This window comes from Prunus persica, chromosome G7 (genome assembly GCF_000346465.2).
Source record: "Prunus persica cultivar Lovell chromosome G7, Prunus_persica_NCBIv2, whole genome shotgun sequence".
Classification (NCBI taxonomy): domain Eukaryota; kingdom Viridiplantae; phylum Streptophyta; class Magnoliopsida; order Rosales; family Rosaceae; genus Prunus; species Prunus persica.
Genome location: NC_034015.1, coordinates 21,332,470 through 21,358,093, shown reverse-complemented (window position 1 = coordinate 21,358,093; position 25,624 = coordinate 21,332,470). Strand labels below are relative to the sequence as shown.

Genomic DNA, 25,624 nt, shown 5'->3' with positions numbered 1-25,624 from the left:
AATTCAAACATTAAGAATTGAAATTATTAATTAAATGAGGATAATATAGTAAATTCATATTTTTTAATATTAAAAAAATTAAAATTAAAAACAAAATAAAATAATAAGTCCTACTTTTATGAAACATAACTACCCTGTTATTTTTTCTTAATTTCAAAAATAAAAATAAAAATAAAAAAGAAAACCAATTGGCACGCATCAAGGGGCTAGTCAACAGAAAAGACAATAAACTAGAGTTTCCCCTTTCTTTGCTCACACACACGTCAACATAAACAAATTTTCTTTCTTTCTTTTTCTAAGCTCTACACTGCGGGATATTACTTCTGTCCTATTTCAGAGAGCCAAGTGGGGATTTCATTTTCATTTCAGTCAACTGGGATTTTGATAGAAAAACCCCGAACCAAACCCAAGTGAGGCAGGCTCATCATATTCATTCATTTCATTTCACAAGGTTGAAAACGTTGTTTCTGTGTGTTGCACCATCAGAATCTCAGAGAAATTGGTGAAGTTTCAGAAGCAGCTCCTCTCTGTTTGGAAATGGCAGGTGGGTCTTTTGCTCCAGCCGGCGTGGCCAAGGAGAGAGCAGAGCAGTACCAAGGCAAGCTCACCGCTTATGTTATCGTTGCCTGCGTTGTTGCTGCCGTTGGCGGCTCACTTTTCGGTTATGATATCGGAATTTCAGGTAATCTTTTCATTTCCTCACCGCACCCACCCACCTGCTTTTTTGGCAAGCTCTTTTCTTTAGATTCTGGGCTTTTTTTGGCTTTGATGAGGTAATCTACCAAGACGTACAGGTATAGAATGATGACACGAAAGCAAAGTTAATGTTGAAAAGTTCTGCTTTTTTACCTGGTATTATAAATTCTGCATATCTGGCTGGCTAAAAAAGAGAAGGGAGAAAAATATGCATCACTTTTCCCTGGTTAAGAAATCTGGTTGAGAAACAGAGAAATACAAGTTTAACATGCAACAAATGGTGATGAGATTAATTATCATTGAAACCAGTAACAACGGAACAGAAACTGAATTAACAACATGCAGTGTTTCCGGTGGCTGCTCTAACGAGATCTAGATTGCAATTCCTGATTTCTGCTACTTTTTGTTCTAATATAATATAAGAATTTAGAAAGTGTGAAAAATGTCGTGGTTATTCTATCAGCAGATTGATTCATGTGAATTTTACTCTACTTTTTGATGGTCATGAAAGAATCAATCAGCAGAAAATGAAGCTATCACAAACTATTGGAACTTCAGCGTTAATTTGTAACTGAATGCGTGTGAAATATTGAGGGGATAGTCTTACTGAAGATTTCATTTAAAATGTTGGTTAACAATCAATAGGTGGGGTTACCTCAATGGATGGATTTCTTCATAAATTCTTCAAAACGGTGTACAAACAAAAAATGCTTGCACATGAAAACAACTACTGCAAGTACGACAACCAAGGTCTTGCAGCATTCACCTCTTCTCTGTATCTTGCCGGTTTAGTTGCATCTTTGGTGGCTTCTCCAGTTACAAGAAACTATGGACGGCGCGGAAGTATAATCTGTGGTGGAATCAGTTTCCTTGTTGGAGCAACTCTAAATGCTGCAGCTGCCAATTTGGCCATGCTTCTCTTGGGTCGGATCATGCTTGGTATTGGTATCGGATTTGGAAATCAGGTATCACACTTTGCTTACCCTTAATCACTACCAAATGTAAATTTGTTTTCCTTTAAGGCCTACCACATGAGCCAAATGACAGGGTGAGAAGCACGAATGTGAGAATATTAATTAAGGACTCAAATGTATCTAATTTACAGAAGAGACAATGACTTCTTTCTAGCAACAATTTATTGACCATAGACTGTAGATGAATCAGAATATAACCAACTGTATGGTTAAGCACCCTCAATGTTCAAATAAAACTGATTTTTTCTGCCTCCTTGTGTCTTAAAAGGCTATTCCACTATATCTATCAGAGATGGCACCAACTCATCTTCGAGGAGGCTTAAACATGATGTTTCAGTTGGCAACTACGCTAGGAATCTTCATAGCAAACATGGTAAACTACGGAACACAAAAGCTCGAACCATGGGGTTGGAGGCTCTCTCTAGGCCTGGCTATAGTACCTGCTATAGTAATGACAGTGGGAGGAATATTTCTTCCTGAGACACCAAATAGCTTAATTGAACAAGGAAGTAAAGAAGAAGGACGAAAACTTCTGGAGAGAATCAGAGGAACCGAAAATGTCAGTGCAGAGTTTCAGGACATGTTAGATGCAAGTGAGTTTGCTAGTGCAATAAAGCACCCTTTCAGAAACATCCTGGATAGAAGGAACAGGCCTCAATTGGTTATGGCAATCTTCATGCCAACATTCCAGATCCTCACAGGCATAAATTCAATTCTCTTCTATGCTCCAGTGTTGTTTCAAAGTATGGGGTTTGGCGGAAATGCTTCTCTCTACTCCTCTGCTTTAACTGGAGCAGTTCTTGTTTCATCTACACTGATATCTATTGCAATAGTTGACAAGCTCGGTCGAAGAGTTTTGCTCATTAGTGGTGGAATAATGATGATTATATGCCAGGTAAAATTGATCTCTCTTCATAAACACTAACAATTGATTAAAATTCCTTCTTTCCTTTGGATTTCTAGAAGGCTTTCTAAACACTTAATATTCTCTCCTCTTGAATGTGAAACAGGTCATAGTCGCCATAATCTTGGGGGTCAAGTTGGGTGAGAATCAAGAGCTATCAAAAGGATTCTCAGTATTGGTGGTGGCAGTGATCTGCCTCTTCGTGGTAGCTTTCGGATGGTCATGGGGTCCGCTCGGCTGGACAGTGCCAAGCGAGATATTCCCACTGGAAACCCGATCAGCCGGACAAAGCATTACAGTGGCTGTGAACCTTCTGTTCACCTTCATCATAGCACAGTCTTTTCTTGCCCTCCTATGTGCGTTAAAATTCGGGATCTTTCTCTTCTTTGCTGGGTGGATTACTGTGATGACGGTGTTCGTTTACGTGTTCCTGCCTGAAACCAAGGGAATTCCTATTGAAGAGATGATACTGATGTGGAGAAAGCACTGGTTCTGGAAGAAGATAGTGCCTGAATATCCCGAAGTTGATAGCTCTGTTAGTCGTAGGCCAAACAACTCAACAGTGTGACATGTTTTAGAGTCTAGTGGATATAAATGAAGTAAGCACACGACCACCCTTACAATTAAGTCAGCAGCAGTATCAAATCAATATCTATGCCTTTATTTACACGATCTCAGGATTCTCAGACCCAGAGCAATCTCTTGTGTTCACTGCAGCATGCAAGCAAGAAAGAAACCCTTCAAAAATAATAATGTCCATTTCTTATTTGATCACAGGATTGAGCCTTGTGCCTTGCAGTGCTGCTGGCTTCTTGTGTGAGCCAGAGGTTTTGGTTTTAACAGATTCTTTTATTTACCAACAAGAAATGAAATTGCAGCAGCCTTGTTGTAGGGGCAGGGCACATATATTATTCCCGAAACCATTTCCAACAAGAAAAACTTCGAATCCCATTTCCAATCATCAGCACCAGAGGCTTGGCATCAACAACAACAACGATAAGCATCCAAAGAACATTCAAACCAACGGCGGGAGAGAGAACTTGCAAAATTGCCAGCAACATTAAGCAGTACAAATCTAAGATTTTATTCCAACAAATGTAAAACTAACACATTCTTTTGTTCTTGATGAGTTATGAGTACACACTACTAACATTATAGTGAGAGAATAGAAGACGAAACAGACGCAGACTCAAATTACATCATTATAACTTCTACGAGCCCATTAACTCACACGCATTTACTCCTACTTGAGGATATACAAAGCAAGACCCAAACTTCCTACTACTTACTCCTTTTCTTCTTCTTCTTTCATATTAAGAAACTTCGCAACACGCTATCATTTGCTAGCACTCAATATAACTTTCCTCTTGAAAAAATAAAGGAAGCAATTGAGACAAACCGAACAATACCCAACACTCTCTCGTATTCATCATCTATCAATTGATTCAAGCACCCCTACTGCCAGATTGCCAAGCCAGACCCTTTCCCCTGCATTCCAGCCATCGAATGCCACCGAGTGGTCACACCGAATCGAGTCGCAGCAGCCGACGCAGATCGCTCGTCGCCGTGCCGTTTCTTCCCAAAAAAGCAGGCAAAGGCACTGAGCTCGGGGGTGGAGACGCGTAGAAGGCGCTCGATCCAGCGTAAATCGCATCCATGACCTTGAATTCTGCAACCTTAATCTGCTTCTGCACGGTCTCCGGGTCGGGGCCCAAACGGTCCGTCGATCCCAGTACCAAATCTGGAACATCTTCGCTCTTTGCCCTCGGCTTGCCAGCATCGCCGGAAACAACTCCGAGTCCTCGGTTGTTCTTCTCCGGGCTCAAGGCCTCCCCGCGCCTCAGGATCTTGACCTGGCCCATCACCAGGTTTTTGGCCGGGACCTTCGCAACCATGGCGCGATCAGAGTACCGATCTCGGGCGCGATCATGTTGATTGGATTGGAATCCCATCGGACTTCTCTTCCGGCGGCGAGATTGATGAAGATTAGCGTTAGACCCATAGTTGGGGCTGGGATTAGGGTTCGGGTTAGAAAAATTAGGGCTTCGGCGTGATCCGGAGCGAGGGGTTAGGGTTAGGGCTTCGTGGCGAAACCGCCCTCGAAGACAATCCTGGGAGCGAAGAATCGCCGTCCCCATTTTCCCCGAGGAGAAGAGAGAGCAGAAAGAACGAAAATGAAAAAGAAAAAAGAAAATGATATTACTTATGACGCTTCTGGAAATTTGCTTTAGCAAAAGGAATGCCTATATTTTGAACAGCATGTGTGAGTGTGTATTTATAGAGAGGTTTCGGTAATTCGCGTGACGTGGCGTGAGGTTTGGAACCGTCCAAGGCGCGTGAGTAGGCTAGGCTTTACCCGCTTGGTAAAATTTGACCAACTTGGTTTTGCACTTTTACCAATATTCAATTACCATGTTGCACTTTCTCTTTTTAAAATTACGAATTTCGATTGACTGTGTGTTGGTGCGTTTGTAAATTTGGTACGATAGATGGGCTAACGATATGTATGGTAAGAACCTTAGTTGCCGAGAAAGGGACCGACAAACCACGTGTCTTCAAGTGAATGGCTGTAGGGGTTGTTCTTATCAACACGTGTTGCCTTTGTCAACAACAGACTTTCGTTGGGCGGTTTGGGCCTTCTCTTTTTTAAATTGTTTTGGCGGTTTGAGTCTGAAACCGCCTTCGTTGAGGTCCGGCCTACGAACGGATCGATTTGAACCCCGAAAGACGCTGAGGCAGGCCTTTTGGTCTACACGTGCCAACCACGTGCTCTTCTGCTATCATACACCAACCTCTTCAACGGGTGAGGTTAGGCCTTAGTGGGATCGTTGATCCATCAAAAAATTGGATCGGGCTGGCGTTAGGTGAAAATGTTTGGGGAACGTGGCCCATTTTCATCCGTTTGTTCATAATTTACGGGCCCAGATTTAGAGATCACAGAGAATGATATTAACTCCATTTTTATCGGCCTGTTCGCCTTCGCCTTCTCCTCCGTCTCCGTCTGGGCGGGCGCTCTTTGAAGCTTTCTCAGTCCCCTAAGAAAGACTACAAGGTACTGAGCTCCTTCCCCGCCCCTTTCCCCTTGGATTTTAACTTTTGGACGCAATTGTCTCATTCCTTTGATTTTAATTTTCCAATTCTTGGTTCATTTTCTGTTTGCTTTATCAGCCATTATAAATTGGTTTTATTTTCCCCGTAACTTCGTCTGAGTCTAATTAGGGCTGTTATTTTGGGGATTTAGGGTTGTCATGTTTTGGGATTCGTTGACGTCGGGTATGGGTTGTGGTGGTTGTGATTATGTATATACTAATTTGTTTACATTAGTCCTTTTTATTTTTATTTTCAAGGGGCTGCTGAAAATGTTCAGCTTTCATCTTTATTTGCTGCCGAATGGACCTGTGAGTGTTCGAAAAGGCGGCACCTAGGCTCCTAGGCCGGTGGACACCACCTAGGCGGGTCTGGGCGGGTCGGGTTCTTTTTTTAAAAAAAAAATTTCGTGACTTTAAAGAAAATCCTCACGCTGCCTCTCCCCCCCCCCCTGAGCCGTCTCCCTCTCTCACGAAAGACCACCACCACCACCAGGCCGCGACCGGCTCGGAGGATATGGAGAGGAGGAAGAGTTAGACTTAGAGGCCTAGCCTTTCATTTCAAGTATTTTTCTTTGTAGTACTATGATGCTTAACTTTTTCGTTTTTCAAGGGGCTGCTGAAAATGTTCAACTTTCATCTTCTAATGGACCTGTGAGTGTTCGAAAAGGCGGCACCTAGGCTCCTAGGCTCCTAGGCGGACGCTAGGCGGAAGGACACCGCCTAGGCGGGCGCTAGGCGGGTCTGGGCGGGTGGGGTTCTTTTTTTTTAAAAAAAAATTCCTGACTTTAAAGAAAACCATCACGCTGCCTCTCTCTCCTCTGAGCCGTCTCCCTCCCTCCCTCTCTCTCTCTCTCTCTCTCTCTCTCTCTCTCTCTCTCTCACGAAAGACCACCACCACCAGGCCGTGACCGGCTCGGAGGATATGGAGAGGAGGAAGAGTTAAGACTTAGAGGCCTAGCCTTTCATTTCAAGTATTTTTCTTTGTAGTACTATTATGCTTAACTTTTTCGTTTTCCCCCCATGTTTTATATCAATTATGGTACTTTATATTTATATATCCTTTTATTTTGCATGATTTTGGTATAAATTTATAATTTATAATTCAAAATAATTATGATTTTGGTTAATAATCTTCAATTTTAACTGTGAATATAATTTATAAATTATACAACATTGTTGGAAGTTCATTTTTTCATTGATTTAGGGTTTATAATTTGCTGGCCTTGGATTTCTGTTAATGATATTTGTGTATATGCGTACAGTTTTAAAAAGGCAGTTGAGCTGCACAAAAGGAAAAGAGAAAGAAATGCCTCTGTATGATTGTATGCTTCTGGTGAAACCCCATGTAAGGAAGGAGGCTCTGATGGACTTGGTTGCTAGAGTAAGCAAACATGTTTACAGAAGAAATGGAGTTCTTACTGACATGAAGTCATTTGGCACTGTTCAGTTGGGCTATGGTATTAAGAAGCTTGATGGCAGATATTATCAGGTGGGTTTGTTTTTTCTGCAACCTAGTGAAATAGTTGTTATTGTAACTTAGATTTCGGGCCTCTTTTAGTTGTTTTGTATTGTTTCATTTTGCAATGTGAGAGCAAGCCTATTGTTTATTGCATTGCATTTGCGGATGTTTTCAAAGTGAACTTGTTAGATGCTATTTTGCTATAACTTTAGGGTCACGATGATGCCACTGAAGCTTCCTGTTGATATATATAATTAATTTGTATTTCATACCTAGAAATTAGAAAGGACAATGTATCGCAAAATCATGGATGATACTTTCATAGGATTCTGTCCTTTTTCTATCTCCGTATGTTGTCTAGTTGGTATTTCTTTCTGAATACAAACAAATTCTTATCTCATTTTGACCAGATAAAATTTTATTATAAATCAATTTGGTATATGGTATAGGGTCAACTAATGCAAATGACGATGATGGCTACACCTAACATCAACAAGGAGCTGCATTACTTGAACAAGGAAGATAGATTGCTGCGCTGGCTTTTGGTTAAACACCGAGACACGAAGTATGGACTGGAATTTCTTAGTGAAGAGGATGCAAATAGTGAAGTCAATAGGCTTCATCGGAGCAGCATATATGATGATGATGAGGACGAGGACGAGGACGAGGATGATGACGATGATGAATATGATGTGGACCAAGGAGGAAATCCAACTGAAGGATAATGTAATTCTGTCAGGGATGGCTCGTTGGCATTTTGTTGAAATTCCGTTTTTATGTTTGTCGTAAGTTTTGGCAGTAGTAAGTTCTATGAACTACGTTGGGTGAGAATTGGCTTATCAATGTATTAAATGTTGTGAGCTTTTAGTTTTGATCTGGTTGGTGCACCTAAATTTCTTTTTTCTTAATTGGCTAGTGTAAAGAACCCTTTGAAGGTGAACTTGATCATCTGATGTTAGAGAATCTGTCATTGAAAACGTCTTCTGAGAGTTAAAAGAGCAATGTGGAAGTGACGCTACATTGACATGAAAGAATGAAAAGTGTTTTAGCTTGAGTCTCTCTTGTCTCATCAGCTCTCTCTTGATGTTGTGTGGTCCTGGGAATTGGTTTACTTGAATTAGACGGAAATACAACCACAAGGCAAAAGGTCATGGGAAAATTATGAACTGTAAGAATCTCACCATCCCGAGAGGGATGGGGCAAAAGCTATATTGCACTTGACTTGATCCCAATCCCTTCCCGTTTAAACCATTCAATTACGCATCTTAAAACTAACGTGCCATGTATTAACCAAAAGAGAAAAAACGTGTCATGCATTAAAACCATACGAGTTATTTTTCCCATGCAGAAGCAGTAATGCCAAATTGCTACATGAAAAAACCCATACGAGTTATTTGTCCCAATCGTCCTTCCAAAAGAAATAGTACTTATCATCATCCATCATTAGAGGCTAGGGAAGTTCCAAATCAAAGCTCGTTGTACTTGTTTTAGAAGGTTGGTTATTAATGCACTTTTTTATTTGGAAGATTAGCTTATTTGGGTAAATTAGTTCATAATGTATTTTAATTCCGTATTTTATTAATTACAAGGGGATACAAATATAAATACGACGCGTTTCGTTTATTACTAATTTACGTAGCAAGTCCGTGTACTGCCAAATTCTGCATGTTGACCCCCCTCCATCAATGTGAAGTGGAGCCCACAACACCAACAACGTAAACGTACGGTCCCCCCACGCCTACAAGAAGAAACGAATTACATATAAGAAGGAAGGCCACACCGATTTTCCCGCTGGTTAATTGTAAGTTGGAAAATATAGAAAGTAGAAATTCAAAGATAGCAAATACAGGATTGCAAGAAAGCAATGGGAGAGTGATCATCATCTTCCTCCCTCTCCCTCCCTCCATGATCTCTCTCTCTCTCTCTCGCTCCTCTCGGACCTCCCCCGATCGTTTCCCTGAGAGAAGGATCGATCGCACAAAGCTAAGCAGCTCCCAATTAATTAATATATAGCTTCCCCTGCCTCTGCCTCCTAGTAGGCTAGGCTAGCTTTTGAGCACGATGGATGCGTTACCGTCTCCCTCGTCATCGTCGTCGCCGTCGACGTTGAAGAAGGTGGGGAGCGAACGGTCCGAGGTGAGCACGATGAGCGGATTACTGGGACTCGGCGGAGGAGGAGGAGGAGGAGGAGGAGGAGGAGAAGATCAGAGAGGGTCCTCCACATTTGAGTATTTTGGTTGGGTTTATCATTTGGGCGTCAACTCCATCGGCCACGAGTATTGTCACCTCCGCTTCCTCTTCATCCGCGGCAAGTATGTCGAGATGTACAAGCGTGACCCTCACGAGAACCCCGGCATTGTAAGCCTAATTCAATTCCTTTCTTACTTAATTAATTACCAATTCCATTTTCTTTTTCAATTTCCTTGTTTGTAAATATATGCTCTGCGTCGGCCAGAAACCCATTCGGAGGGGCGTTGTTGGGCCTACACTTATGCTGGAGGAGGTTGGGCGTCGAAAGGTCTACTATGGGGTAAATTTATATCTACTTTTAACTTTTAAGTGATTCTATACAATGCAACCATTGAATTTATTAGTTAATTTGGAGCATTTTCAAGCTGCTGTGGATGCTTGTTTCTCTCTTTTTGCAGGATGTTTACGTTCTACGGTTTTTCAATCGATTGGATGAATCAAAGAAGGGAGAAGTAAGTTTTGGCGCCATATTAACTATTCATTTTTGCAGCTACTGCTAGAATGCGAATGTCATTGTTTCAGTTTACAAGAAATGATGCGAATATATTGAATAGAGTTACTTTTGTGAATTTTCATATACTGAATTGGTGATCTTGGCAAGTGTTTGTTAGTTTTGAGCCATTTCTCATACTCTGTGATATTCCTAGGCTTGTTGAAATGATTCTTTTTACACATTACATTTGGATTTCCTTTCTCTTATTTGATGAGATGGTTGACAATTAATTGGTTTCTGAAGATTGCTTGTGTTACGGCTGGAGAAGCCCAAAAATGGCTGGAGGCCTTTGATCAAGCCAAGCAACAGGTACGTCAAGTTTCCTACCAAAATTCCATGGCTAACATAGAAAAAAACAAAAATAGTACAAAATTTAGGCGGCACTTATCCTTGTAGAGAGTGTTCTTACTTTGCGAATTGAACATTTACCGTCGTCCTTGTGACAGAGCCAGTACTTTATTTTCCAAATGTTGAAACTGTAGTTCCAAATGCGATTGAGAATTGCATGTTTCCAGTTCATTGTTGTGTTTAATACACTGGAACTCTGCTTCTGATTACAGGCTGAGTTCGAGCTGACAAGAGGAGGTAGTGCCAGAAACAAACTGAACATGGAGACCGAGTACGCTTATAATTCCTGGATTGGTGATACACGTGCATAGTAATTCATATTAGCCATGTTGATTAGGACCCACGTTTTTATTGTTGGATTCCATATATGATGATGGAATCTGTACGCTTGCACTATAACTTGATATATTCTATTATCGTGTTCTTTTTTTAATCTCTTTTGAATGTCCTACCATACAGGCTTATCATTAAGTCAACTAATTTGATTCTCTTCAATGTGCATATCATATTCTTTTTAAATGACCTTTTTTCTTGCTCTGTTAATATTGAAGGCTCAATCTCGATGTCCATCGACCTAGAGTAAGGCGCTATGCAAGTGGATTGAAAAAGCTTATAAGAATTGGGCAAGGTAAGGTAGTATGTAAATGGCTTATTTTTTAATGTTTACAATGGGACTGAGTTGGTTCAGGGTCCCAAAGTTCATTGGTCATTGGTCATTGAATTGACATATTTAATGAAATTTATGTTAGAGAAATAATTTTTTTACAATCTGGTTTGAAAAATAGTCTTTTTGGGTGCTTGGTTATATCGGTTGCTTGTGTTCTTAGATAAGTTCTTTTACATGTTTATTGAACGCATAATCACAAGCATCCATTTCTTTTTTTCTTCAAATTTGAGAGTTGAGAGACATAATACTAGTTCTATATTAATTAAAAAATAATAATCTTTGTATTACAGGACCAGAGACGCTTTTGTGCCAGTCCTCAAGCTTGGGTGCAAATGGTAGTACAGATGGATACTTCGAAAGAGATATCAATGATGCAATTGAAGCATATGAGTGGAAATGTGTGCGAACAATTAATGGTATTCTTCTCATACTAATCACTTGATAGACATCAGCAGGCAAAGAATAGTTATCTCTTTCTCTTACTGAATTTTTAGGACTGCAGTTTGGTGATTTCAGTGAACCATGCAATCTTCTGATTTATTTTCTTCATGCGTATGTTGTTTTTGGTTTCAGGTGTTAGAATATTTGAAGATGTTGCTAACTCTGAGGTATCTCATTGTAGATAGATACGTGCATTTTTCTGTATTTGTGTGTGAGCATCTGTGTGTTTGTTTGTGCGCGCATGTAAGAGAATGCATCACATTCTCAGCATCATCTCATGCGTTATTAATTCCACTGTTGGTAGAGTGGTAAAGGTGTTATTGTCAAGGCTGTTGCTGTCATCGATGCAAGTGCAGATACTGCTTTCGAAGTGCTTTTAAACCTTGGGCGACATCAGAGATATGAGTAAGTTGTCTTACATAATAAATATATCACTAAACAAATTTTCTCTGTCTAATAGTTTTCGTTTCAGGTGGGATATGCTGACAGGTGACTTGGAGCTGTTAGATTCTTATGATGGGCACCTGGATGTTGTCTATGGGACATTTGATCCTAGGTATCTTACTCGGTAATGATGTTATATGTGACTAGCTCTCTCTAATCTTGGAGAAAATACCTTCGTCTTAATTCTACTGATCAAGCCCTTATTTAATGTTTTATATATAGTGGAAATTTTGCAATGCATTAGTTAATAGAACATGGCTTCTTAACATAATAAAGTCAGTCTGCATTCTGTTTATTGTTTCATCATCATGAGGTTTTCATTTGTTACTTAACATGTTATACAGGTGGCATTCGAAAAGAGATTTTATATTTTCTAGGCAATGGTTTTGCGGACAAGACGGAACATATAGTAAGACGATATCAATCTGAGCATAATTTCACTTTGTGAAGTAGGGAGTAGAGCTTAACTGTCGCTTGCTTCATTTTTGTCCTCTAGAAAACATGGCTTTTGCCTTCCTATTTTGCTGATATCTTTTGTTATTCTTAATGCAGCAATCTTGCATTTCCCAGCTGTTCATAAGAAGAAGCCTCCAAGATCTGGATATCGTCGTACAAAAATAAATCGTAAGAGATTTTATCTGCTTTACAGAAGAAATTGATAATTAGTGAAGCTTGCTATCACAGATTTGTACCACTTGCTGTGGTTTTATAAAACCCTTGCAAATTTTAGGATGAATTGACTGGCTTGCTAGCACAGATTTGTAGCACTTGATGACATTTTTTTCCAAATCTGATGACGCTTCTTTTTTTTTTTTTGTTCTCATCAATGAAGCTCAATTTCTGCTATCAGAAAGTCTCTGTTTCTTCATTAAGTTGGTGTTCTTTTTATGTTTTTAATTTGTATCGCAGCATCTACTTGGGAGATTAGAAATTTGAACACATCCATGGGTTCAAATACTCCAAGATGTCTTGTCACTCAAATGTTAGAGATAAATTCTGCGGGCTGGTGCAGATGGAAGAAAAATCACTGCTCAAAGTTTGAAAAGAGTGTACCTTATGCATTATTGTGCCAAGTGGGAGGTTGAGACATTAATTATCTATATTTTTCTGTTTTGTTTTGAATTTATGATCCGAATGTTCTATGCTATAAAAAAAAAAAAAACCTTCATGTGAGAACTGTCACAAAACCTACCCTTAAACTGATTTCCGAAACCATATAACATGAGATATCTCAAGTATTTCGTAAAATGTTTATTGCAAAGGCAGTTATGTTTCTTTTGTTTTTGTAATTGTTCAGGTCTTAAGGAATATATTGGAGCAAATCCTGCACTCAAATTCGAATCTTCTACTACAGTTATCCAATCAAAACTATCTGAAGTTTCCGTTTCCAATGCTGAATTTGAGGAGTCAGAAGTCAAGGATGAGTTTTATGATGCAATGTCTGCGGACTCTTCATCTTCTGACGAAGAACTTGACAACAAGGTTTTCCTTTTCTGGTTTTCTTCATCTTGGAATGGAACACTATTTGTGGTCCAATTGAATGCATCTCACATTTGTATTGAGATATTATTTTGAATTCCAGATATTAATAGCCACCCTCTATACTTTGCAGGATTCAAAATTGAACTTGGCCTTGAAACGAACCTCAGGTTTGCTCACATCTAAGTACTTTTAATTATGCATTGATCTATTATGCTACTATAAATTATTATCATCAGTTCAAGAGTGAAGCTATCTTATGTAAACTTCCTGCGTACTAGAATGGTGTCCCTTCTTTTTGCTTTCTGTTTTATAAAGCTTTTTACTTATTTAAGAACCAAAAGACATGAATACATTCAAAGACTGGTTTGTCATTATTGTTTACCCTTTTTAAAAAATTATCAGTGCTTAAGTACAGGTCATTCTGGATACAGCTGCAGATGCTAATAAGGAACTGGATTCTGAAGTGGCTCCTGTCATGATTGATCCAAGCCAATTCCGTGGTTCATTGCGCAATGGGAAGGATGAGGCTGACACAAACTGTTGGACATGTCCAAGCGGTACGGGATTTATGATCAGGGGAAAGAACTACCTAAAGGACAATTCCAAGGTGGGCTGTACTCTGCCTTGAACTAATTTGACTGAGAACTTGCACTGTGTTTGTACATTTGATCCGTATGTGGTGTTTGGTTTAGTTTCCCTTTTTTTTCCTTGGAACATTCTGCACAAAATTCGATGACTTCCGGTCATCTTCTTATGCTTATTGCTGACTAACTCTTTCCAGGTAATGGGAGGAGATCCCCTTCTCAAGCTCATAGCAGTAGATTGGTTCAAAGTTGATAAAAGCTTAGATAGGATTGCACTCCATCCACGGAGTCTTCTTCAGGTAGAGTTAGTTTTTCATGTTCGAATTGCTTTTATATTGATAAAGTAAATTGTTAATTTGAAAGTTCATTTCTGATTTCTGTCTAAGCATACACTTCTTGATTTCAGTCACAGGCTGGAAAGAAGCTTCCATTTGTACTTGTCATTAATCTCCAGGTACGTATATGTATTCCTCCCAAACCATTCCTTTGCTAGGAAATGGGATGACTGTTTGTCATTTACAGACCAATAATGCTAGGTTTAGAAGATAATGAGAGGTATACGTTGAACTATGTTGATAAGTGAACTGCCCTCTTACTATCTTTATGACATGTCGTTTTTCTGTTTCAGGTTCCCGCAAAACCAAACTATAGTTTGGCACTTTACTATGCTTCTGACAGACCTGCAAAGCCAGGTTCTTTGTTTGCTCAATTTGTGGATGGGAGTGACATGTTTCGTGATGCACGATTTAAGTTAATTCCTAGTATCGTTGAGGTATGTTATGCTTTAACTCTAAAGGATGCATAAGCGCGTGGGTGTTCTACGTTTGATGGAAAAGAGTAGCTAATGGTTGTCTACTGTTACAGGGATATTGGATGGTCAAGCGTGCTGTTGGAACAAAAGCTTGCCTATTGGGAAAAGCTGTGACTTGCAAATATTTCAGACAAGACAACTTTCTAGAGGTAATTTTATCATATTATTGTGCAGTTCCCTCTATTTGAGGATCCTGATGTGTTCCTCAACCTTCAGTCAACTGTAAAATTATTTTTGAGTTTTTTCTAGTTTGGTAAGTTTAGTAACTGAACAAACTTTCAAAGGATCTATATAACTATTTGTAGCAATAACAAATCTATGAGTGGCTTTTTCCTAGTGCAGTTTTTCTATGATACAAGCAGAGACTTACTTGACAGTGTAGAACTAAAACTGTTATTTCAAGCATTATTAACCTTTCTTGATTGCTTATGGGGCATCTCTAATGATTGTCCTGCTATATTCTGCTTGTTTTTTTTAATGAAATAAACTACTACAACTTTTCAGATTGATGTGGATATTGGATCATCATCTGTAGCAAGGAGTGTCATCGGACTTGTCCTAGGATATGTCACGAGCATAGTGGTTGACCTTGCCATTTTGATAGAGGTTTGTGTCTTTATGATTGTTGCATTATTGGGTACAGTGTTCCTTATATCAACTTTTGGTCTTCTTTTGGTATAAACGTGTTCTGAACTTGTTAGAGAGAGAGAGAGAGAGAGAGAGAGAGAGAGAGGTATAACCAATAGGGAGAAGGATAAATAAAGAGAGCTTCTAGTAACATTGCAAAAATATTGATGTAACCTGGTTGCATGTGATAAACACATACTTTGCTTGCAGGCAAAAGAAGAGGCGGAGTTGCCCGAGTACATTCTTGGGACTGTTCGACTAAATCGTTTGAAGCTCGACTCTGCTGTCCGTTTGGAGGTTTGATGTTGTATCAACATTCTTTAGTCATTTTTACGACCTTTGTCATGAGCTATTGGTTCAACGGGGTGGTTTTCTTTTTCCTCATTTTTTTAAAGAGTCACCGGGGTTTTGATTTGCATTACACGGTCTACTGTAGAATAAAACATAAATTGACTGTTATCACATGAAATATGAAGTCATACAAAGATGGAAGACCATTTCTTCCACTTGTTTTCTTTATCCAAATTCCGTTTGCAGTTTCAACTTTCAAGGACCAAACCTTGTCAGTATATAGGCTGTTATACTTGATTTCTTCCATTTCATTTTTCTTCTCTTTACTCGAGTCCTTGATGCATACAAAACTGGTCTTGTAGAAGATGTACTTAACAAAATGATATTTCAATTCTTCCCAAATATGCTGTATAATATAAGACTCTAAGCTTTGTGTGCTAAAAGATGCAGTGAAAAAAAACAGAGGCGCAAACAAGTAAATTGCAACCATGTATATTTCAGAGAGTTTATTATTGTTACCGAACATTACTTTTGGTGATTGAGAGTTGTATATGTGAAGGTTATACATTTACTCTAGCATTCCCGTATCTATTTTTTCACGAAATCCTGAATGATGTTAGATCTAAGTAGGATGATTATGCTGATAATGGTGATATAACGCTTAAGACAGGTTTAAGGGTTATTACTAACAATCAAAAGCACAAGTGAAAACTACTATAATTGAAAGATGGATGAGTGTTATAGAGTTAGATCCTGGATGGATGAAGAGGGTCCCTTTCTTCAATCACTTTATTAACTCCACCCACTCTATCTTTGCTTTTCTTTTCTTTTCTTTTTTGTATTATACAATACTTTATGCATGATTGATTGATTGATGCCTTTTTTTTTAGCAAAATGTTAATCCCATTTTGCTTGTTAGTTTCTGCACCACTAATATTTTGACTGAATGTTTCCCCTATTTTAATCTCTAAATTAGCAGACAAACTTTCTTACTACGAGGATAGGATTATTTTGCTATTTTCGTCCAATAATATAATGACATGTGAAAAAATTATTCTGTATATCATTACGCTATTGAGTGAAAATAACAAAAAATATTATCCTCGTTGCATGAAAATCTTCCCCCCAAACGAGACCCAACTAACTTCATGTACAGCATATCTCATTTCAAAGCAAGGTGATCAGTGGGTATCTTGCCCCACATATGAAGAATGGGGGTAAAACAGAATTTCTGAGAAAATCTAGGTTTAATAATTTTTTAATTGTACTTCATGTATATGATTGGAAGAGGGAGGTATCAGATCAAATATAATAAGCTGTTACACTTTTTGACTCTAATGGGAATCCAATTCGGGTAAATTACTTTCCTAAATAAAAAGATGTCATGTTCTCAGCACACGGGCAAACGCAAATCCAATTCAAATCAAAGCAGAGGTTGAAACTTGAAATAGTGAAGTTTGCTTTTCAATTTCAAACCTACCCTGTCGGTTGGAAACTTCTTCGGCTAGTTTTTTTTGTTTTTTGTTTTTTATCAACATTCAACACCATTGCATCATCTTCCGGGCTAAAACACAAGATACCATGTTTTGATCACTCATTTATACCATCACTTTTACTTGGGCCAAAAAAGAACCATAGATTCTTAAAGAACGGTTGTTGCCACTTTTATCACAGAGCCACCACAAGCAAGCGGCAAAGTGAAATAGGAAGATGACAAAATGTGCAATGTCTTGCAGCAGAGCAGATGCAGTACTTTAAAAAGTGTGAGTGTTTATATATGGCATTATATGGCATAGCAGCCGGTTTACATTAAGAGAGTCACGAGATTTCCTGAGGGATTTAATTGTCAGGGTAGCTCTGTCTCTGTGTGTGAAGTTAGTGAACCATTGCTTGCTTGCAGGCCCCTCTGGTCTCGTGAGCCGTGATAATGGTAAACCCAAAACTTGAATTACCAATTGGAACTGTTTCCTTTGAATCAACAGAGATTTGCATGACATGTATGTTTGTAAACTTTGTACTTTGTATGTATGGCCCTAGATTTTTCCATTTTGTATTAAACCAAAATAAGTGCTTCTGTTTCTGTACTGATAATAATAAGACAGGCTTTTCTGGTCCTTTTTATACACTTTTAATACATTAATTCTAAAAACTCTAATGCTTTTTAGCAGTTTTAACTTTTACTTTCCTCTGTTCCAGTTATGTTTCCTCTATTTGCTTTTCTTCTGGGCATCACACGTTTTAACCTAAAAGTAGATATTGACCCATTTCATCACAAAGCCGCCCATCCATAGGAGAAACACTTCCCCATTTTCGTTTCATTGCCCCATTCTTCTTATCTCTATCATCCTTTAATAAGTGACACGGGAAGAAAGATAGAAAAACTTGGAAGTTTTTCTCCACCCATAAGGATGTACATGTACATGATGTGTGCTTAAGGAAACCTATCTCAATTTTACCTCCATCATGATCCAACAACAGAGATCTGGTTTTGTTTGAAGGGTTTCAATGCCTCTGAGTTAACTAATCCATCCCTACATACTTAACAAAGGCAAAATGTTTCCACTGTAATATAACCTCCTGGGGGGCCACTGCCATAGAGGCCACAGCATACCGCTCAATAAAATCGTTCAATTTTAGAAAATGTATAGCAAAAATGTTGTGAACAAAAAAGGTTCAAGAAAACACGCGCGCACGCACACGATCTCTCATCCCTGGAATTCACTGTTAAGGTCAAGATTCAAGAATGGGCGAAACCCTTTTGCGAATGTCCTTCCCTCAAGGAACACAAAAGGCTCTGCTGATCATAAATCAAGAAAAAGGTGACTTCTTTTATTGAACAGAAACCTTGTCTTTACTCCTTTACCTTCCCTTTCCCCCTGCACTGCACTGCTCCTCAGCACCTGCCACTGTCATTTCAAATATCCTCAATCATATTTATCAATTCTTGTACTTATTACAATCTCATTAACAAGAAGTTATTACCTTGAAGCTGATTTGGCTGCATATAAATTCTTTTTTTTTAAGCTTTGAAATTGTGCCCCTCCCTCCCCAGTGTATGTATTGTTCATATTTTTTTCTCAAAGTTTTGAAATTATTTATTGTGCCCACCTAGAAAAACTCACTTGTAACGGAGATAACATTATTTTGCTATATCTGACTAATAACACAATAACATGTGAAAAAGATACCTCGCGTGTCATTGTGTTAAAGTGATATCCTTGCATGAGAGTGTTTCTTGTGCCCACCCTTGTGCTGATGTGCACCATGGACACTGTAGGTGACAGCCATTATTGCAAGGAAACAGCAAAAGGCAATAAACATGCATAATGGACCATCATTACTGAGAAGATTATCTTATAAGAATCACAATCAAAGAACAGTTGATAGTCCAAAAATAATAAATTAAACAATTAATCACGTATTCGAATTAACTAATGAATCATCTCCTCAAGTTGCACTAGGAACCTTTTTTGAGTGAAACTTTGTACCTGAACATCACAAAGGTGTTGGTTACTTATTAGGCCTAAACAGAGTAGTCTTTTTATAATTACCAAAGAATACATATCTTGTTATAATATAATAGCGAGGAGCAATTTGCTTGGAGAAGCCATCCAGCCGAAAGAGACTGTACAGAATACACCTTTACTATTTTCGATAATACATAAACATGGATATTGATTGATCCTCTCTCCTGTTAACTTATGTCCCACGGTGCGCAAATACCAATTCAGAATTCAAGTCACTGCTCTCTGCTCTCTGCTCTCTGCTCTCTTATTGGATTCTTTCCAGTGGGAAAAAGAGATTCCCTGCCTTCCTGTGAGATGAAAAGCTTTATTCTTAATGGCCAACACCATCCAAATAAACCCAAAGCAAATAGAGGTCCCTCCTGCACCCAAAAGCAACCTAACATACAATTTAATTATATTATATTCTCATTTCAACTAATCAAAAGTATATCAGCCAGTCCCCATTCCCTTTCTTTGTTGAGCCCTCCTCCTTTCGCTAGTTCCCATGCATCTCTCGCTAAAGTCTCACCAAAACAAACGGATACCTTATAATAATCTGACACATTTTTCTTTCTTCGGGTCTCTAAAATTGTCCCTCTCTCATCTCAACTGCGAGTTCCGATGGAGATTTTCCATTGCTTCTTCTACTTAAATTTTCTGCTTATCCCTTTGATGTTCTTTGTGGCGGTTTCAGCAGCTGATCTATACTCAGACACCCTTCTGAGCTTAAAATCTGAGCTTGTAGATGACCATGGTAGTTTGGAAGACTGGTTTGTGCCTTCCGGATATAACCCATCTGGGAAAATCTACGCATGTTCTTGGTCTGGTGTCAAATGTAACAAGAACTCCACTGTTACTGGTTTAGACCTGTCAATGAAGATGCTTGGTGGTGCAATTTCTGGAAAGCAATTTAACGTCTTCACTGAGCTTGTTGATCTCAACCTCAGTTACAATTCATTCTCTGGCCAGCTCCCTGTGGGAATTTTCAACCTCACCAGTCTAAGAAGCTTGGATATTAGCAGAAACAACTTTTCTGGTCACTTTCCTGGTGGAGTCTCAGGTCTTGGAAACTTGGTTGTGCTTGATGCCTTTAGCAACAGCTTTTCAGGGTCATTGCCTACTGAGGTTTCACAGCTTCCACATCTAAAGGTCCTCAATTTAGCTGGAAGTTATTTCAAGGGACCAATCCCATCAGAATATGGTTCTTTCAAGAGCCTGGAGTTTCTTCATCTTGCAGGGAATATGATCAGTGGAAGCATACCACCAGAACTGGGCAAGCTCAAAACAGTCACCCATGTGGAGATTGGCTACAATTTTTATCAGGGAAGCATCCCGTGGCAATTAGGCAACATGAGTGAGCTTCAGTATCTTGATATTGCTTATGCAAACCTCTCCGGCTCAATACCAAGGGAACTTGGCAATCTCACCAAGCTTGAGTCACTTTTTCTCTTCAGAAACCAGCTCAGTGGACTGCTACCAGGGGAATTTAGCAAAATCAGGTCTCTCGCAAGCTTGGATCTTTCTGATAATCTGCTTTCTGGGCCTATCCCCGAGAGCCTTTTAGAGTTGAAGAGCCTTAGACTGCTCAGTCTTTTTTACAATGACATGAGTGGCACAGTTCCTGAAGGAATTGCAGAGCTTCCGTCACTAGAGACTCTTCTTATATGGAACAATTTCTTCTCTGGGAACCTTCCACAGAGCTTGGGCAGGAACTCAAACCTCAAGTGGGTGGATGTCTCTACAAACAACTTCAATGGCAGCATTCCAGCAGATATCTGTTTGCAAGGTGTGCTATTTAAGTTGATGCTCTTTTCAAACAATTTTACAGGCGGTCTTTCCACATCTCTCTCCAATTGTTCTTCTCTTGTTCGTCTTCGACTTGAAGATAACTCATTCTCAGGTGAGATCCCCTTGAAATTTAGCCGTCTTCCTGATATCACATATGTTGACTTATCTGGGAACAAGCTTACTGGTGGGATTCCAATAGATATATCACAAGCTCCCAAGCTTGAGTACTTAAATGTTTCTAATAATCCAGAATTAGGGGGTACAATTCCTGCACAAACATGGTCTTCGCCACTTCTTCAGAATTTTTCTGCATCTTCATGTGGTATCCTTGGCTATCTTCCCCCATTCCAAAACTGCAAATCCATATCTGTTGTTGAACTGAGCATGAACAGTTTAGAAGGAACCGTTCCAGAAAGTGTTTCTAACTGCCAGGCTCTTGAGAGGTTTGCTTTAGCTAACAATAATTTATCCGGTCATATACCTGAGGAGCTTGCAGGTGTTCCTACCCTTGGTGTCCTAGACCTGTCACATAATAGTTTCAGTGGACCAATACCTGCCAAGTTTGGTTCTTCTTCGAGCTTATTACTTCTAAATGTGTCTTTCAATGATATTTCTGGAACCATTCCTTCTGCAAAGCTATTAAGAGCAATGGGAAGTAGCGCATTCATTGGAAATCCAAAGCTATGTGGAAAACCTCTGAGGCCATGTCCGAGTTCAGTGGCGATATTTGGAAGCAGAGGTGCCGGGAAGCTTATATGGGTCCTGCTACTGTGTGCAGGTGTAATTATGTTCATTACTCTATCAATTCTGGGGATAATTTATATCCAAAGAGGCAGCAAAAGCCAATGGAAGATGATCTCATTTGCTGGACTTCCTCAATTCACAGCAAATGATGTATTGATGAGCTTCAGTTCTATAGAATCCATGGATGCACTGCCTCCATTGTCAGCTTCAGCATGCAAAGCAGTTCTGCCCACAGGAATCACAGTTTCAGTGAAGAAGATTGAATGGGAAGCAAAGAGAATGGGAGTTATGTTGGAATTTATTACCCAAATAGGGAATGCAAGGCATAAGAATCTGGCTCGATTGCACGGATTTTGCTACAACAAGCATCTGGCTTATCTCTTGTACGATTACACCCCCAATGGAAATTTGGCTGAAAAGATAAGAGTGAAAAGGGAATGGGCAGCCAAGTACAAAATTGTGATCGGCATCGCAAAGGGATTATGCTTCCTTCACCATGACTGTTATCCTGCAATTGCTCATGGAGACTTGAGGTCGAGTAATATAGTGTTTGATGAAAATATGGAACCTCAGTTGTCAGAATTCGGGTTCAAGCATCTGCTCGAGTTGAACAAAGGTTCTTTAGCAGCAGCAACTTCCAAAAGGGATACAGGTATGCATAACAAAATGTGTTCTTTCGTGTAGTAGAGATCATCAATTATGTGATAGTTGTCTTCAAAAAGTTTTACCCTGCCATGCCAAACATATAATTTAAGGCCTTCCATCACCAATACCATAACCAAAGTAGAGAATATATATACCTGAGCAACCTTAAGTATTTAACCCTCTGGAACTCAGTGAAGTCCTAACAAGAAAGTTTGTGATGTGCATAAAAGTAGAGTCAGTCACCTGATACAATGAAGACTAGCAAATCTAGAAGATATTTTGCCTGTAGAAGCTGTGAAAGAGAATTATCTGAACACCTCGATTTCTTTTGCGATTAGCCTCTATCAATTCTGTCATTACTCATTTTCTTCTTTTGTTTGGACCCAAAAACAGTTGTTGAAAACTTTGTTTGTAAATGTTTGAACAGGTGATACCAATAGTGCCACAAAAGAGGAGCTATACAGGGATGTATACAGCTTTGGGGAGATCATGCTGGAAATTTTAAGCAATGGCAGGTTGACGAATTCAGGAGCAAGCATACAGAGCAAGTCAAGGGAAGTTGCTCTGAGAGAAATTTACAATGAGAATGAAGTTGGTACGAACGTTCCGGTGCGAGAGGAGATAAAACTGGTACTTGAGGTTGCTACACTTTGCACTAGGAGTAGGCCATCTGATCGGCCATCAATGGAGAATACATTGAAGCTTTTATCAGAGTGGAAAAGCAACCAGAAAAATAACCCAACTATTGAAGCAGCAGCAGCAGCAGCAGCAGGATTATGATTTTAGATGCATATTACCAATTAAAAACAAAGATATATATATATATATATACAAGATGAAGTACTTAACTGAGAGAGTTGGCTGTTTCTGTTTGTAGTGAATTTGTTGTTCTCTAGCTTGTTTCTACCATAAGCATTAGAAATGTTTTTGCTGTATAATATTAATTTTAATATTAACTAGCCTCTCTGCATGCGCTTCTGCGCCTGCGAGAGGTTTTTTTTTACAAATATTTTATTTTATTTTAGAATTAAAAAAGATAATGGATAGTTGTGTTCTATAAAAATAGGATCCATTATCTGAATTTTCTTTTAATTTTAATTTTTTTAATATGAAAAATTGTGAATTTACCATATTATCCTCATTTAATTAATAATTTTAATTCTTAATGTTTGCATTAACCAAGGGCATTTTCTGGTATTTTGAATGTTTCACCATTCTCTGCCTTTTGCTTTATATATATAGATAACGGCATATAAATATAATATAATATAGTATAAGTCGTTGTGTTTTTCCAATTTCCATAGCCCTTGGTATTAAGTTAACAGAAGCAGTTGTTTGTTTCACATTAACATTACACTGTTACATACAAAATCTTTTTCCATGAGACTTTTGCTTCAAATCTAACTCAGCCTTGAAATCTCAGTGTGTAAAGCATCAACGACGCCTTGAAAGCTATCAAATTGAGAGCTCACCAAATCAACTCTAACCCCAAGCATGTGGGCCCCAGCCGCCGTGATGGGCCCGTGGGCCGCAACCAACATCTTGGGACACCTCTTCTTGGCAATCTCCCAATCCAGCCCAAACTCTTTGAAGCTCTTCAGTAAGCCCTCCACCTCCGCAGTGCTCGTGAACACCATCGCATCCAACGCTCCCTCCTCAATCCTCTCCACCACTTGCTTAGCGCACCCCGGCCCGGCCCACCGCGTCTCGTACGCATTAACCCTAACCGGAACCCAACGCTTGGCCTCCAAGTCTCGGAGAAAATCCGGGACCACAGGAGGCTCAACCAGTCCCACCACGACCGGGACTGGACACAACACCCTCCGATTGCGTCCGTCTCCTAGCGCTTCAACTAAGCCGCTCGGAGTCGCAGTCGGAGGGACTAAAATTCTAACCCGGTTAGTATTTGAACAGAGCTTATGGACGAAGTTGTCGTCCATGAGCTCGGCGTCCTTGCCCAGCGCGGCGATAATGAATGCATCGCCATGCGGCGACAGGAGAGGGTGACTGATGTCGGCGGCGGCCGCGGAAAGGGAGGTGATTGCGGTGCGTGAAGGGAAGGCGATGGCGGAGAAGAGGTCGAGGGAAGGGGGTGGCGAGAGGTAGGGTTTGAGAGCGGAGATGGTGGATGGGGTGGGCTGGACGATGAGCGTGGGAGAGGAGATAGGGTTGAATCCTTTGAGGGCGAGGAGGTGGGCCAGCCTGGCGGCGTAGTTTGGAGGGGTGGTGAAGGCAACTGTGGGTGCGGCTGTGGGCACGCTCATGATGCTCTGTTGCTAAAGCACAAACTTGTTTGTCTGCAAAATGTTAATCCATAACAGCCCAAAAGCAGGAGGCAAGACGGTAAATGCTAGCCCATGGAAAGCGTCACTAGTCAATGCGAAGCCCAGACCCAAGCCCAAACTAGTACCCGACCCAACTAAAGAAAAATAACTGAGATAATTTGCAAAGTCGTTGGAATTCGGAGCGATCATCAAGTCATTTTAAATTATTCATCATGATCAAACTCGTTTTTAATTTAAAAGTATTTATCTTTTCAAGGTTATATGACTTCTTGCATTTTCACATTTTGGGAACATTAAAATGATTAAGTTCAACATCAAACGCTAAAAAACTAACCTCCACACAGTCAATGGCTAAGAAATTGCATGGACTTCTTTCACACATGACTTTTGGAATATATATTGCGACATGTAATAATATCAATCATCAATATAGATTTATAATCCATAATTATGATTAGGTGCATATGTTAAAATAACGCCTAACATGAATATTATACGATGTCTTTGACAAAATATAAAGAGTATATACGATGTCCTTATTATTCGTTCACTCTCATACGTGTTGGTCATGTTATCAAAATATTATGAAAGTGCATTACAAATTCAAGTTACAACTTACAATAAAACAATACCAAGTATGCTATCACATGAGATGATGAATGTACGTCATGTCACGTGTTGATTAAGTTAAGTGTGATCAATTATTATATATACATTATTTCTCACGTGTTGGTTGGTGTTTGGGTGATTGATATTTATAAAAGATATCTCATTTTTGTCTTCTCACATGTTAACATTTTATCGTGTGACGTACTAATTAGGTGATCATTTATTACAAACGATATATTCTTTACCTTTTATAGTACGCAAAGGAATTTCACTTCACCCTTTCAAGTGCTATTTAAGTTAGGTGATCAATTATTACGAAAGATACCTTATTTTCACTTGACATTCATCCTCTCATATGTTAACATTTATCGTATCACAAAAAGATACAAAAGAATATTCTTTACCCTTATAGTATGCAAAAGAATTTCTATGCTAAGGCAAAGCATTTGTTATTACAAAAAGATACATTCTTTACCCTAGTAGTATG

At 39.3% G+C, this 25,624-nt stretch overlaps 6 protein-coding genes across 7 annotated transcripts; 4 read left to right on the top strand and 2 right to left on the bottom strand.

Moving 5' to 3' along the window:
• On the top strand, positions 139–3,494 carry LOC18769366 (sugar transport protein 7). The gene is made up of 4 exons (XM_020567732.1): positions 139–682; positions 1,342–1,661; positions 1,939–2,565; positions 2,681–3,494. The coding sequence occupies exons 1-4, from the start codon at positions 538–540 to the stop codon at positions 3,140–3,142; spliced, it is 1,554 nt and encodes a 517-aa protein (XP_020423321.1). The 5' UTR covers positions 139–537; the 3' UTR covers positions 3,143–3,494.
• On the bottom strand, positions 3,635–4,841 carry LOC18769760. The gene has a single exon (XM_020567733.1). The coding sequence runs from the start codon at positions 4,710–4,712 to the stop codon at positions 4,095–4,097; it is 618 nt and encodes a 205-aa protein (XP_020423322.1). The 5' UTR covers positions 4,713–4,841; the 3' UTR covers positions 3,635–4,094.
• On the top strand, positions 5,491–8,176 carry LOC18771641 (30S ribosomal protein S6). Its single transcript, XM_007202659.2, has 3 exons — positions 5,491–5,626; positions 6,926–7,152; positions 7,572–8,176. Exons 2-3 carry the CDS (start codon positions 6,970–6,972, stop codon positions 7,845–7,847), a joined length of 459 nt encoding a protein of 152 aa, XP_007202721.1. The 5' UTR covers positions 5,491–5,626; positions 6,926–6,969; the 3' UTR covers positions 7,848–8,176.
• LOC18770259 (protein ENHANCED DISEASE RESISTANCE 2-like) lies at positions 8,906–16,055 on the top strand. Of its 2 annotated transcripts, none has more exons than XM_007204569.2 (22): positions 8,906–9,480; positions 9,578–9,652; positions 9,771–9,824; positions 10,109–10,174; positions 10,426–10,484; positions 10,765–10,841; positions 11,171–11,296; positions 11,454–11,488; positions 11,626–11,726; positions 11,794–11,877; positions 12,110–12,174; positions 12,318–12,389; positions 12,675–12,845; positions 13,063–13,247; positions 13,378–13,414; positions 13,679–13,854; positions 14,029–14,130; positions 14,238–14,285; positions 14,460–14,603; positions 14,696–14,791; positions 15,147–15,248; positions 15,480–16,055. In XM_007204569.2, the coding sequence occupies exons 1-22, from the start codon at positions 9,184–9,186 to the stop codon at positions 15,570–15,572; spliced, it is 2,265 nt and encodes a 754-aa protein (XP_007204631.2). In that variant the 5' UTR covers positions 8,906–9,183; the 3' UTR covers positions 15,573–16,055. The 2 variants fall into 2 exon arrangements, with proteins under 2 accessions (XP_007204631.2, XP_020424822.1); XM_020569233.1 differs by having other exon boundaries at positions 11,794–11,889.
• On the top strand, positions 19,255–23,250 carry LOC18770786 (leucine-rich repeat receptor-like protein kinase TDR). The gene is made up of 2 exons (XM_007203164.2): positions 19,255–22,250; positions 22,671–23,250. Exons 1-2 carry the CDS (start codon positions 19,688–19,690, stop codon positions 23,021–23,023), a joined length of 2,916 nt encoding a protein of 971 aa, XP_007203226.1. The 5' UTR covers positions 19,255–19,687; the 3' UTR covers positions 23,024–23,250.
• On the bottom strand, positions 23,530–24,717 carry LOC18771799. The gene has a single exon (XM_007203692.2). The coding sequence runs from the start codon at positions 24,505–24,507 to the stop codon at positions 23,644–23,646; it is 864 nt and encodes a 287-aa protein (XP_007203754.1). The 5' UTR covers positions 24,508–24,717; the 3' UTR covers positions 23,530–23,643.